The sequence below is a fragment of the Myotis brandtii genome, unplaced genomic scaffold (assembly GCF_000412655.1).
Source record: "Myotis brandtii unplaced genomic scaffold, ASM41265v1 scaffold71, whole genome shotgun sequence".
In the NCBI taxonomy this organism is placed as follows: Eukaryota; Metazoa; Chordata; class Mammalia; order Chiroptera; family Vespertilionidae; genus Myotis; species Myotis brandtii.
This window is the reverse complement of record NW_005370787.1, coordinates 1,724,623-1,739,069: the sequence shown is the minus strand read 5'-3', so window position 1 is coordinate 1,739,069 and position 14,447 is coordinate 1,724,623. Positions and strand designations below refer to the sequence as shown.

Sequence of the window (14,447 nt, the reverse complement as noted above, 5' to 3'; positions counted from 1 at the left end):
CTCTTATGTTTTAAATTGATCAAGAGTGAACACACAACACCCTAGGCACCCCACCCTCAATCCCAGTAAAGGCAGAACCCCAGGCTCACACTCATGACTCCTCTCTCTCTTTCTGTCTCCCTCTCTCTCCCTTTTTTTCTCTCTCTGTCTACTCCGCCAACCCCAAGACCTTGCTGCGTAGCCCCAGGCAGGACTTGTGAGTAAACACCTTATCTTTTTTCAAAGTTCCCTGATGATCACCGTGGAGGTGCAGCTGGCAACCTGAAGAACCACAAGGGCTGGTCCAGCTTCAACACTGGCTCCCCAGGGAAAATGTCTGTGAGGAGTGCCCCAAGCATTCCTAGCAACGGCATCACTACCCAGTGATCAGACCAACACAAAACAGGCAGAGAAAGTACAAGATGGGCCTGAAACATCTTACACCAGGGGTCCTCAAACTTTTTAAACAGGGGGCCAGTTCACTGTCCCTCAGATCGTTGGAGGGCCGGACTATAGTTTAAAAAAAAAAAACTATGAACAAATTCCTATGCACACTGCACATATCTTATTTTGAAGTAAAAAAACAAAACGGGAACAAATACAATATTGGTATTTGCATGTGGCCCGCAGGCCGTAGTTTCAGGACCCCTGTCTTACACCATAAGACAAGGAAAAGCTCAAAGAAATCATGAGGATATGTGAAAAGGATAGAGGAGCCAGCCTGAAGGGCTCTCACTAGGCAAATCTGGGATACACTGAGCATCACGATAAATAAATGGCAATGAACAAGAATCCACCAATCCTTACTTTCTGTAAATGGGAGAGAAGCGAAAGTGCTTGCATTCTCAAATGCAAATAAATGTTGAAGGAACAATGGATTTAGAAATAGATGATCAATGGGAGCTCTAGCCGGTTTGCTCAGTGGTTAGAGTGTTGGCCCTCGGACTGAAGGGTCCTGGATTCGATTCTGGTAAAGGGTACATACCTTGGTTGCAGGTTCCTCGGCCCCGGTTGGGGTGCATGCAGGAGGCAACCAATCAATGTGTCTCTCTCACATCAATGTTTCTCTCTGTCTCTCCCTCTTCCTTCCACTCTCTAAAAATTAATGGAAAAAATATCCTCAGGTGAGAATTAACAAAAAAAAAAGAAAGAAAGAAAAAAGAAAAGAAATCATCAGTGGGAGTAAAACCAATGAAAGTTTGATGTGGAAGAGAATATTCACATAATCTCAAATTACTTTTTAACTGTAAAAGGAAAAAACAATAACTTTATAGAGGAACCAAGAAAAACTCTATTCAAATAAACTGCTATTCTCCATTATGCATTATTTAAGGGATAATAATTAATATGCAAAGCTAGCTCAAAGATTAGCACCATTTTACTGATTTTACCAGGGTAAGGAGACTTCTGACGCCAGACAACAATCATGGAAGCAGAGATCATGTTTACCTCCTTTACTGCTTTATCCCCATCACAGCACTGGGGACAGAGCAGGTGCTCAAGAACTGCCTGGTGACCCTAACAGATGGATAGAGCATCGGCCTGTGGACTCAAGGGTCCCAGGTTCAATTCCAGTCAAGGGCATGTACCTGGGTTGCAGACACATACCCAGTAGGAAGTGTGCAGGAGGCAGCTGATCGATGTTTCTCTCTCATCGATGTTTCTAACTCTCTATCTCTCTCCCTTCCTCTCTGTAAGAAATCAATAGAATATATTTAAAAAAAAGAACTGCCTGGTGAACAAATGAATATCTATGAATCACTGAGGAAGCAGGAAGAGAAACTGAGCTCCAGGTTTTCTAGCCCTGGAACAGGAACCGGAAGAGTGGCTTCTAGTCCCAGCAATGACACTGAGAACCCTAGGGTTCCCAGAGCCTCGGCCGTCTCCCTCTCCTTCTCCCCTGCCTTCATTTCTACGAGGTCCAGATTTTGGACCTCCATGACTTTTTGCCAGTCATTTCACATCACTAGGTTTCAATTTCTTCCAACGCAAAAGTATAAATCGGTGAGCTTTACCACTAAACAGGCTTGGAATGCGCTGGGCCACTTACTCTACAGTTGTGCCCTTCAGCAAGTGCTCAGGCAGTCAGCACTGGAATTTACCCAGATGATGACCGCAGGTCCTGAACGGCCCTCTTTAAAATTCTGCTTGCCTGGGAGAAGATGCTCAGCATCACTCAGCATCAGGGAAATGCAGATCAAAACCACAGGGAGATACCACCTCTCACCCATTAGAATGGAGCTCTCTGTAAGAAATCAATAGAATATATTTTAAAAAAAGAACTGCCTGGTGAACAAATGAACATCTATGAATCACTGAGGAAGCAGGACGAGAAACTGAGCTCCAGGTTTTGCTAGCCCTGGAACAGGAGCCAGAAGAATGGCTTCTAGTCCCAGCAATGACACTGAGAACCCTAGGGTTCCCAGAGCCTCGGCCGTCTCCCTCTCCCCCACAGTCATTTCTACGAAGTCCAGATTTTGGACCTCCATGACTTTTTGCCAGTCATTTCACATCACTAGGTTTCAATTTCCTTCCAACACAAAAGTATAAATCGGTGAGCTTTACCACTAAACAGGCTTGGAATGTGCTGGGCCACTTACTCTACAGTTGTGCCCTTCAGCAAGTGCTCAGGCAGTCAGCACTGGAATTTACCCAGATGGTGACCGTAGGTCCTGAACGACCCTCTTTAAAATTCTGCTTGCCCGGGAGAAGACGCTCAGCATCACTCATCATCAGGGAAATGCCGATCAAAACCACAGGGAGCTACCACCTCTCACACGTTAGAATAGAAAAGTGTAGGCACGGATGTGCATGGAAGCCTTGCACAATGCCGGCAGGAATGTAAAATGGCGCAGACACAAAAGGACCGATACTGTAGGATACCACTTACAAGGTACTTGGGGAGTATTCAAATTCAGAGAGACAGAAAGTAGGAGAGTGACCAGGAAGGAAGAAAGGGAGGTGAGGAGTCAGTGTTTAATAAAATACTAGTACTAATGCAAGATGAAAAGAACTGTGGAGATTGGTTGTACAACAATGTGGATGTACTTAAACACGACTGAACTGTACACTTCAATGGCTAAGTGATAAATTCTGTGTTATGTGCATTTTAACATAATTTTTTAAAAATTTTAATGAGTATAAACAAAATACATATTGAGGTGGAAATCCTGCTGTTAAGAGTCTAGGACTTTGCCACTTCCTGTGTGTGTGACCTCAAAATAGCCTTATAATTTACCGTGCTACGCGCCTGCCGCCCCAGCGGGGCTGAAGGGACTGGGCACCGCCATCTTGTGGCTATGGGCACAGCCATCTTTGAGGGCGTGGCAGTCAATTAACATATTCCCTCCTTACTGGCTGTGGGCACTGCCATCTTTGTGGGGGCGTGATGGTCAATTAGCATATTCCCTCTTTATTAGATAGAATTAGTATTGGCCTCCAGCAAATGGGAAGGACCCCTTTACATAGCACCTCCCTCAGCCACTGAGAGATCAACTGGAGCTGCTTTGAAAACTTAAAAAATCCCACCAAATATCAGCCATTACCAGGATAGAACCCTTAAGTAATCACATTTGGACCCCATTAGAAAGCCTAATAACTTAGATGAAATTACTCAAACATATTTCTTTCATGGTGGCTTTTGACTTAAGGACCCTCCCAATTTCCTTCACTGCTCAGAAAGCCAGCTGAGCCCTACAGGTACCAGCAGGGACTGAAGGTTTTCATTTCCATCTGCTGGAAGCCCACTTTCGTAGGAGCCTACATTATCTGTCACCATCTAAGTAAGGAATTAGACATGGTCAACTGATACCTCGATTCCAATTTATGCCTGAGGGAGCTTACTCAACAATTCCAGATCACTGCCAAAGGGGCCACCGCCACCCAGCTCTGCCCCAGTGGTCCTCCTCTCCACAGGGACACTCTCTCCATCCACTCTTCGTCCACAACACTTGATGCAGCAGCAGCCTTTCCCTCCTGTCTCACCATGGCTGTAACTCCTTCAGAGCAATGACTACTCTTAAACTACTTAGAAGCTCTGTGATCAAAGCCAGTGTCTGGTATGTCTTGGCAAGATGTCATTGGAATCCATCCAGGGTGAGACTGGAACACCCACACCTCAGGTAAGCTGTCTCAAAATAGGTCACCACCCCAGCATTCCTGGAGTGGCCCACAGCCAAGTCAAATTAAATGCAGCGGCAACTCTCAAGTTAGAATCGTCTTTCCTCATTCCTCTGCGGCTTTCTGCCTTTCCTAAAACTTGCTCAAAATTCATTTCTCTATCCTTTTCCCTTTCACCTACCACCTGTTCTTTCCAGGTCAAAATAAGCCAGGCGGCAGTGCAGGCTGTGTCCCCTTTCTTCCCCAATGTTCCCCAGGTCCCTGCACTCCCTCTGCCCCAGGAGCCACATGGGTCCTCCCAGGCGATGGGCACTGCAGAAATCCCTGGTCCACCCCTGGCCTTCTTGTTTCCCTTGTCTCCCACGGCTAACCCATGCCTTTACGGCTTCATAGTGTCTCTTGTCTTATCACCACACATCTTCACAAGAACTTTTCCCACACCACAACCAACACCCAGAATCTACTAACTGTGAGTGGATAACTATCCTAAGTCCTTCTTTAAAACACACACACATTTGCACGCAATTCAGTAACCTTAGGAACAAAATGGGTCAGGAATAAGACACTACTTCTCCTGCCCTTGGCCGTGAGGGGATTAAATCACTTTTGATTGAAGCTCACAAGTGAGGGATCTTAGAACTGGCAGGTTGATACCCTAGTGTAGTTAGCAGAGTCCAGGTGACCACCACTAGGGTAAAGACTCATTGGCAAGATCCCTTCTAAGGCTGTGAGTGCCTAAGTGCTGGCTGGCTCTTCTCTGAAAATACGGTCAATAGCTCCTATTCCAATCAAACACTTTCTTCCAAACCAGTGGTTCTCAACCTTCCTAATGCCGTGACCCTTTAATACAGTTCCTCATGTTGTGGTTACCCCCAACCATATTATTTTCGTCGTTGCTACTTCATAACTGTAATTTTGCTACTGTTATGAATCGTAATGTAAATATCTGATATGCAGGATGTATTTTCATTGTTACAAATTGAACATAATTAAAGCAGTGGTTCTCAACCTTCCTCATGCCGCGACCCTTTAATACAGTTCCTCATGTTGTGGTGACACCCAACCATAAAGTTATTTTTGTTGCTACTTCATAACTGTAATTTTGCTACTGTTATGAATCGTAATGTAAATATCTGATATGCAGGATGTATTTTCATTGTTACAAATTGAACATAATTAAAGCATAGTGATTAATCACAAAAACAATATGTAATTATATATGTGTTTTCCAATGGTCTTAAGCGACCCCTGTGAAAGGGTCGTTTGACCCCCAAAGGGATCGAGACTCACAGGTTGAGAACCGCTGTTCTAAACTATTAAACCTCATCCTCTCTAAGGGATTACATAGATCTTGCTTCAAAATTCAGAGAGTAAGGATGGACCTGGAGGGTATTACTGACTAACAACGTAAGCCTTTAATATCACTCATTGGGATCAGAGCATCAGAAAACACTTTACTTGGGTCAAAGAATTTTACTTAATCACATGCATGTGGACATATAATTCACTGTCTTAATTAATTAAAAGGATACCTCCTCAAGGCTAAAGAACTGATCTGCATAGTTTAGTCAGTTATCATAATGCTTTCACAGGCTGCTCAGTTTATCAGTCCCTGGGAGATAAACATCTGGGCAGTTAGGTTAATTTAAGAGATACATCACCTCATGCCACTGGCAAAGCCCCGCCTCAGCACAAGCTGGTGTGTGTCTGCGTATCCGCAGTAGCGCCAGACTGCTTTTCCAGCCACACATCCCACTGTCCTAACAGGAACGCTTTCTCACAGCCAGACCAGTTGCCCACTCATCCCCTGAGCACACATTGACACTCCTACCTCCATCCCCCCAACCTGGAAAGCCTTCATTCTTTTTATTTGTTTACTTATACTTTATTTTTTACAGCAGTTGCAGGCTCACAGCAAAACTGAGCAGTAAGTACAGAGTTCTGAATCACCCACTCTCCCACAACCTCCCACAGTATCAAAATCTCCCACCAGAGCCGTACATTTGTTACAATGGATTAACCTATATTGACGTGTCATGATCAACCAAACTTCACAGTAAGGGTCATTCATTATACATCTGTCAAAATCCATACATCCTATGGGTTTTGACAGATGTGTAATGACATGTATCCACCATTACTGTATGATACAGAAGAGTTTCACCTAAAAATCCTGTGCTGCACCTATTCATCCTTCCCTCCTCCCAACCCCTGGCAACCACTGATCTTTTTACTGTCTCCATGGTTTTGCCGTTTCCAGAATGTAATAGCGATGGCATCACACAGTAAATATTTAGCCTTTTCAGACTTGTTTCTTTCACTTAATACGCACTTAAGGTTCCTTCATATCTTTCCATAGCTTGATAGCTCATTTCCTTTTAGTGTTGAATAATATTCCATTAACTGGATGGACTACAGTTTATTTATCCATTCCCCAACGAAAGGGCATCTTGGTTGCTCCAAGTTTTGGTAATTACAAATAAAGCTGATATAAACAACCGAGAGGAGGTTTTGCGTGAGCCTAAGCTTTCAAATCCCTTTGGTAAACGCCAAGAAGCACGATTGCTGGGTCACACGGAAAGAGTATTTAGTAAGAAGCCTGCACACTGTCTTCAAAAGTAGCTGCATTAGCCCAGCCAGTGTGGCTCAGGGTTGAGCGTCAACCTCGAGGTCACAGTTCGATTTCCGGTCAAGGCACATGCCTGGGTTATGGGCCCAGTGCCCCGTGAGGGGCCTGCGGGAGGCAGCCGATCAATGATTGTCTCTCATCACTGATGTTTCTATCTCCCTCTCCCTTCCTCTCTGGAATCAATAAAAATGTCTTTTTTAAGTAGCTGCATTATCTTGCAATCTCACCAGCAATGAATAGGAGTTCCTGTACCCCTTTTCTTTTTAATGTGACTTATTCCCAGCTTCAAGTTCTAGCTCCTTCACTTGGCCCCTCTCTGACCTCTCTCTCCAGCAAATCTCTCCTTCTTTGGACACATGGAATTTTGTCACTTATTAAAAATCCCTTATACATAATCTCTCATGCCTGAGGTCACCCATTGGAGTCCCACACAAAGATCCCAGCAAAAAAAATGCTGGGTGGGGTACACATTATTATTTTGAAGAATAGTAGCTTAAAAATTATATTCCCCATAAAAATCTAGATTACCAAGCGCTCTTGAATACACAGGTCTATCTATACTGTGTCCACATTTACCCAGGCTACTCTGATATTTTGTATTCTACCCTACAACATTAAAAAGAAATGCCAGTCATTATACACCCATGATCATAACATTAGTCACAATACTCAAAAGGTGGAAGTAACCCAAGTGTCCATCAATGGATGAATGGATAAACAAAATATGGTATATACATGCAGTGGAATATTATTTGGCCTTAATATGGAAGGCAATTTCTTGTTGTTGTTAATCCTCACCTCAGGATATTTTTTCCATTAATTTTTTTTGTTTTTGTTAATCCTAACCCAAGGATATTTTTTTCCATTGATTTTAGAGAGCATGGAAGGGGGAGGAGGAGAAGGAAAGGAAGAGGGAAAGGGGGGAGAGAGAGAGAGAGAAAGAAACATTGATATGAGAGAGAGACACATAGACTGGTTGCTGCCCACACACAACTGGACCAGGTCAGGGATGGAACCTGCTACCCAGGTATGTGCCCTTGACCAGGAATCGAACCCTCAACCCTTTGATGTGCAGGCTAATGCTCTAACCATTGAGAAACACCAGCCAGGACAGGAAGGCAATTTTTAAAATATATATTTTATTGATTTTTTACAGAGCGGAAGGGAAAGGGATAGAGAGTTAGAAACATCGATGAGAGAAAAACATTGATCAGCTGCCTTCTGCACACCTCCTACTGGGGATGTGCCCGCAATCAAGGTACATGCCCCTGACCAGAATCGAACCTGGGACCTTTCAGTCCACAGGCCAACGCTCTATCCACTGAGCCAAACTGGTTAGGGCAGGAAGGCAATATTTATACATGCTACAACATGGATGAATCCAAAGTATTATACTCAGTGAAATAAGCCAGTAATAAAAGGCCAGCCACTAAACTGCACAATTTAAAAACGGTTAATATGGTAAAGTTAATATTATATACACATACATATACACAAAGGAATATTATTCAGCCATAAAAAATAATGGCCCTAGCTCATCTGGCTCAGTGGATAGAGCGGACTAAAGGGTCCCAGGTTCGATTCCAGTCAAGGACATGTACCTCGGTTGCAGGGGCGAGTGTGGGAGGCAACCAATCAATGTGTCTCTCTCACATAGATATTTCTGTCTTTCTGTCTCTCCTCCTCCCTTCCACTCTCTCTAAAAATCAAAGGAAAAATATCCTCAGGTAAAGATTTTTTAAAAAAAGAAAGAAAGGAAGACATCTTGCCATTTGTGACAACATGAATAGAAGTTGAGGGCATTATGCTAAGTGAAATAAGTCAAACAGAAAAAAACAAAAACAGTATGATCTCACTTATATGTGGAATCTTAAAGAGCTCAAAGATAACAGGGAACAGATTAGTGATTGACAGAGGTGAGGGGTGTGGAGGTGGGCAAAATGGCTGAAGAGGGTCAAAAGGTACAAACTTCCAGTTATAAAATAAGTCATGAGGATATAATATACAGGATGGTGACTCTAATTCATTATGCTGTATTGCATAATGAGAGTAAATCTTAAAAGTTCTTATCACAGGAAAAAATTTGTATTTATGTGGAGTGATGGATATTAAGACTTAATGTAGTGATCACTTCAAAATATATACAAATATCAAATCATGTTATACATCTGAAATTAATATCAATCATACCTCAATTTTTTTTACAAATGGTAGATTTTGTGTATTTTACCATAAACTTTTTAATTAAAAAAAAACAACAACACAAATTTTTACAAATGGTAGATTTTGTGTATTTTACCATAAATTTTTTAATTAAAAAAAAAAACAAGAAATGCCAGTTGAAATTCACTAAATTGATTTCCTGACACACTAATGGGTCCACTGTATGTACAATGCCCTTGGTACTACCATCATCCCCACACCATCCAGGGGTCCCTCGAGGGCGGGAGGCCTGTCAGGCCTTTTTGCATACTCCATTCCCAGCACAGCTCCCTGGACAGCTGAGCTCAGGGAACATTCGAGCTGCAGGGAAATGATCCAAAGGATAAACTGGCATTTAGGCTGCAATGAGGCTTCTGTGGAGGGTTTCCTCCTTGCAGAACTCACACTCGTTTGTCACTCCCGCATCACTTCTTGTTTCCCACAGTGAGAAGGAAGTGAAATGTACATGACCAAAATACACGTAGTTCCCGAGCTGAAAAGACCAAGAGGCCCCACAGAGGAGTGTGCCCGACTGAGAGGCCCACGCCCCAAGGAGTGTCCCAGGAGCCCACAAAGCCACAGAAACACTTGGCACATCTTCCCGGAAGTTTTAGTAAACTGTAGAGTTTGAACACATCAACACTGAATAAATGGAAACATTGGCCAAGACATGCCAGGCTTCAGGGAGCTTCCACTTCCACACTTCGGGGGTGCTCCTTCACCCTCCTCCCTTCAGGGCCCTTGGGGAACAGAGTTGAAAAGCGATGGATCCCCCGTTATACTTCCTAAACAACAGTGAGTACAGCTTTCCAGTAATGGAGCCCGGTGGGGTGCTGGTTATCTGTGTGTGTTTTTTTCCTAAATATTTTTATTGATTTCAGAGAGGAAGGGAGAGGGAGAGAGAGAGAGAAACATCAATGATGAGAGAGAATCATCCATCAGCTGCCTCCCGCATGCCTCCCACTGGGGATCGAGCCCACAACCCGGCCCCGACTGGGAAAAGAACCATGACCGCCTAGTTCATAGGTCGGCGCTCAACCACTAAGCCACACTGGCCGGGCAGTGCTGGTTATCTTGACCCCACTTCCAAACTTCAGCCACAGGCCCCCACATGCTGTGGCCAAGGGGGTGTTCTCCATGAAGCCCTTGGACCATCCTCAGCTCCTTGCTCTCCTGCTACAGGGGCCTAGGCCCTGGGGACAGGACTTCCCGGCAGCCTCAGCATCACCCACCACTTCCCCAATTACACTTCCAGCCCCAGGCCCCTCCTAGCTGTAAACAACCCTGGCATCTATCTCCAAAGGCCATGCGCTGACTTCTCTTGTTGCCTATCATTCTTCCGCACCCCCAGCTGCTGGATCAGGCTTCCCCTTGACCCCAACTACCAACATCACTGAGTGACTTCCACACCCTACACAAAAGAAACCCCAAACCTTAGCTGCTCAATTTATTGTTCTCATCTCTTCTGGAACCTTCCTTTCGCTTTATTAAGGATGGGCTTTCAGACCTCCACAATGCCTGACGGCTATGGCCTTACATCTGCCATCCTCACATTTACCTGGGGTGTCATGCGTGACCAGGTCCCTCCTGACTGGCCACCCATCTCCTGCCCCTCCCCTCCCTGCTCACTGTTCCAATCGGGCTGGCCTGATGTAGTCCCCAACTCCTGTTTTCTATTCCCTTTGCTGGGAACAAATACTCTGCCCCATTTCCTCCCATGATTGCACCGTCCCTCCTCCAGGTCTCAATCTAATTGTCACCTTCAAAGCAAGGCCTGATCATCTTATCAAAAAAATATACCCTAATTTTTCACCTTATTCTCCTCTTCTAATTTCTGGATCTATTTATTAAAATCTATTTTTTTATTTTTTTTAATATATTTTATTGGTTTTTTACAGAGAGGAAGGGAGAGGGATAGAGAGTCAGAAACATCGATGAGAGAGAAACATCAATCAGCTGCCTCTTGCACACCCCCTACTGGGGATGTGCCCGCAACCAAGGTACATGCCATTGACCGGAATCGAACCTGGGACCCTTGAGTCCGCAGGCTGACGCTCTATCCACTGAGCCAAACCGGCTAGGACTTATTTTTTTATTTTTTGAGAGAAAGATAATCCTTTATTTTGTCCATCTCCCTTCTAGCATGAGAACTCCATGAGGACAGGGCCCATTCTGTGATGCTCACCAGACCTAGCACATGGCAAGTCACTGAAAATTCAGCTGAGTTGATAAATGACTCTCCACTGGTTGAGAAGCAAGGCAGAGAACATTCACTCACACAACGCTCTCTCCTCCTGAAGAAGGGGAGATGCAGGTCAACTAAGGTCAGTCAATCATTCAGCAAATGCCCTAGCCCCACTCAAATAAGTCATTTATTGTTGAAAGGATAATGTATTTCAAAGCACTTCTAGCTGTGGCAAATATTAATCTCTGGTTAATCCTCCCAGGAGATTACGTTAGCCCTGGTCACTGCAGGCTCCATCAGGGCAGGGCTGGGGTGGGGGTACTCTGGGTCAGGGAATCTATGAACAGGGGTTGGGAGGGACAAATGACCACAGACACATCTCACAGTAAGACCCAGCAACCTCATCAGAACCTCCTTCCCCTGAGGCAGGATTTCTGGAGCTCAGCAGAACTAACATTTTAGGTCGCATGCTTCTTTGCTAGGGGGGGGCTGTCCTGGGACGGTTAGCAGCATCCCTGAAATCCATCCTCAAGACACAAGTACCGTCTCCCAACCCCAAGTTGTCCCCAGACATTGCCTGGGTGGCAAAATCTCCAGAATCAGAACCACTGCCCCAATCTTTTCATATTTCTTGAAAAGCCATAGGACTCCACTTCAACTGTTGGCCCCACAGAGTAGCCACAAGACACTGGCAGTCCTCCCTTAACCACCAGAGCAAGAAGAATGGTATGAAACCTTTACTATATTCTAGGGTTCAATTGCCCTACAGGCACTCACAGCCCAGTGAGCAAGGGATCTATCTATGCAAAAAATTACAATATGTGGCAAGTGTGGTTGCGAACTACACACAAGATCTGCTTCTTGTCTTTCTTCAGGTCTCTGTAGGGTAAGGGATCACTACCCCCAGCTTGCCAATGACCCATCTACTGTATAGCAGAGGTTCTCAGAGTGAGGTCCCCAGACCAGCATCAGCATCAGCATCAGCATCAGCATCCCCTAACTTGTTAGAAATGCAAATTCTCCGGCCCCACCCGGACCTAGGAATCAGAAACTCTGAGAGTGGAGCCCATCAATCTTGATCTTACCAAGTCGTCCAGGTGATGCTGATATAGGCTCAAGTTTGAGAACCTGCTGCAGAGTGCACTTTGGATGCCTCACTTGGCTTTTACACCAACAGTCCCAACCCTGGCTAAACATCAAAATCCCACCTCAACTCGGGGAGTCTTAACACAAAGACCAACAGGTATCCAGAGCCCCATCCCAAATGACTGAGACAGAATAAGCCAAGACGGGACCCAACTGGTGGCCTTCTGAACCCCCACCCCCACCCCCAATCGATTCTGGTCATCAGCCAGGTCTGGGATCCACTCGTACACTGAGAAGAAAACCTGTGCAGCTGCCGAGGGGGCCTCCACGGGGGCTAGTGAGTCCTGTCCGGGGGAATCATTTAACATTCACTGAGGAGACCAGGGAGGAAGAGAAGAGCTTCCACAAAAACAGAACCAGACCTGCAAAGACATACTGCGTGGGGACAGCAGGTTCAAAAGTGCATGAGGTTTGATGTAGTAATGGGGTAATCAAAGGTCTTGTATTCTAAACTTAGGAATTTGGACTTTATCCTGACGTTAAAAGGGAAACGTGGGTTTTTAAGCCACACTGTGGAAGGCAAGGAAAGAGCTTAAAAATGAATTAGAAACATTTAAGTGAGACCAGGACAATTAGCCTCATTCCTTCATACAAGTAAACTACATCAAATTCCCTCTCCCAGACTTACTCCCAGCTAATCACGTAAATCTCACCTCCCTGTGTTGGTCCTAACTCTACCACTGTACCATAAAGTTAAGCCAAGTGAACTGGAAATCAGAGATTAAAATTCAACATCCTAAATCTCACCTCCCTGTGTTGGTCCTAACTCTACCACTGTACCATAAAGTTAAGCCAAGTGAACTAGAAATCAGAGATTAAAATTCAACATCCTATTACTAATTTACCTTAGGGAGTCAAAACAAGAAAAAACATTGCAATGCAAAATATCCTTTAAGAAAATATTTTTTAATATCCTATTTAATATAAACTGAAGAAGCAACTCTAGATCCCTTTAAAACCAGCATAGCAGTAATATATATTAAGAACTCCATGTTATATACTAAATATATAAAAAACCATAGTCATGAGCAATTTTGCTTATCAGAAAAATGCACATTACATTTATTCCCATTAAAATAAGACACTAGAAATGGATGGCTCATTGACATGCTAGTAATGATGTTTCTATCTCTCTCTCCCTCTCCTTCCTCTCTCTGAAATTAATAAAACACTTTTTTAATCAATTATGAGAGTCATTGATTGGCTGCCTCCTACTGGAGATCGAGCCCGAAACCTGTGCATGTGCCCTAACCAGGAATGGAACTGTCACCTCCTGGTTCATAGCTCGACGCTCAACCGAGCCAGGCCTGCCGGGAAGCAGGGGATTTGGTACACTTAGGGGCATGATGAACAAAACAGAAGATTAAGCCAAGCACAAGGGGGAAAGATTCAATCAAGAGACACAGTAAACACCAGATGTATGAGGATGCTGCCAGTTTAACACGGCATACTGTTTTACAGAAAATATATTTGCTTTTATCATCAAAAAGAATATACTCTAGCCTGGAAAGCATGGCTCAGCAGTTGAGTGTCAACCTATAAACCAGGAGGTTGCAGTTTGATTCCTGGTCAAGTCACACGGATCAGCAGTTGAGTGTCAACCTATGAACCAGGAGGTTGCAGTTAGATTCCTGGTCAAGTCACATGCCCAGGTTGTGGGCTCAATCCCCAATATGGGGTGTGCAGGAGGCAGCTGGTCAGTGATTCTCTCTCATCATTGATGTTTCTATCTATCTCTCTCTCCCTTTCCCTTCCTCTCTGAAATCAATAAAAATAGATTTTAAAAAAAAAGAATACTCTAAAATAATGATAAGAAGTATAGTATAGTAAATACATATGCCAGCAAGTCTTTTATTACCATTATTAGAGGCCCAGTGCACAAAATTCGTGCATGGGGTAGGGGGGGCTCCCTCAGCCCGGCCGGCACCCTCTCCCAATCCGGGACCCCTCGGGGGATGTCTGACTGCCTCTCACAATCTGGGACCACTGGCTCATAACCGCTCGCCTGCCTGCCTGCCTGACTGCCCCTAACCACCTCTGCCTGCGTGCATCGCCCCTAACTGCTCCCCTGCTGGCCTGATCGCCCCGAACCACCTTTGCCTCGCCCCACACCTGGGACCCAGGATTCCCTCCTCCAGCCAGTCACAGGCACCCAGGACGCGGGCCGGCTTTGCCCGGGCCAGCTTC

At 44.7% G+C, this 14,447-nt stretch overlaps 1 protein-coding gene across 1 annotated transcript in view; it reads right to left on the bottom strand.

Annotated features, from left to right (window-relative positions):
- ABCC4 (ATP-binding cassette, sub-family C (CFTR/MRP), member 4) overlaps positions 1 to 353 on the bottom strand; it is a 202,891-nt gene extending 202,538 nt beyond the window's left edge. Inside the window, exon 1 of the mRNA XM_005882401.1 lies at positions 241 to 353. Within this exon, the coding sequence (XP_005882463.1) occupies positions 241 to 353 (113 nt within the window). The remainder of the gene's footprint in view (positions 1 to 240) is intronic.
- Positions 354 to 14,447: the final 14,094 nt, after the last annotated feature.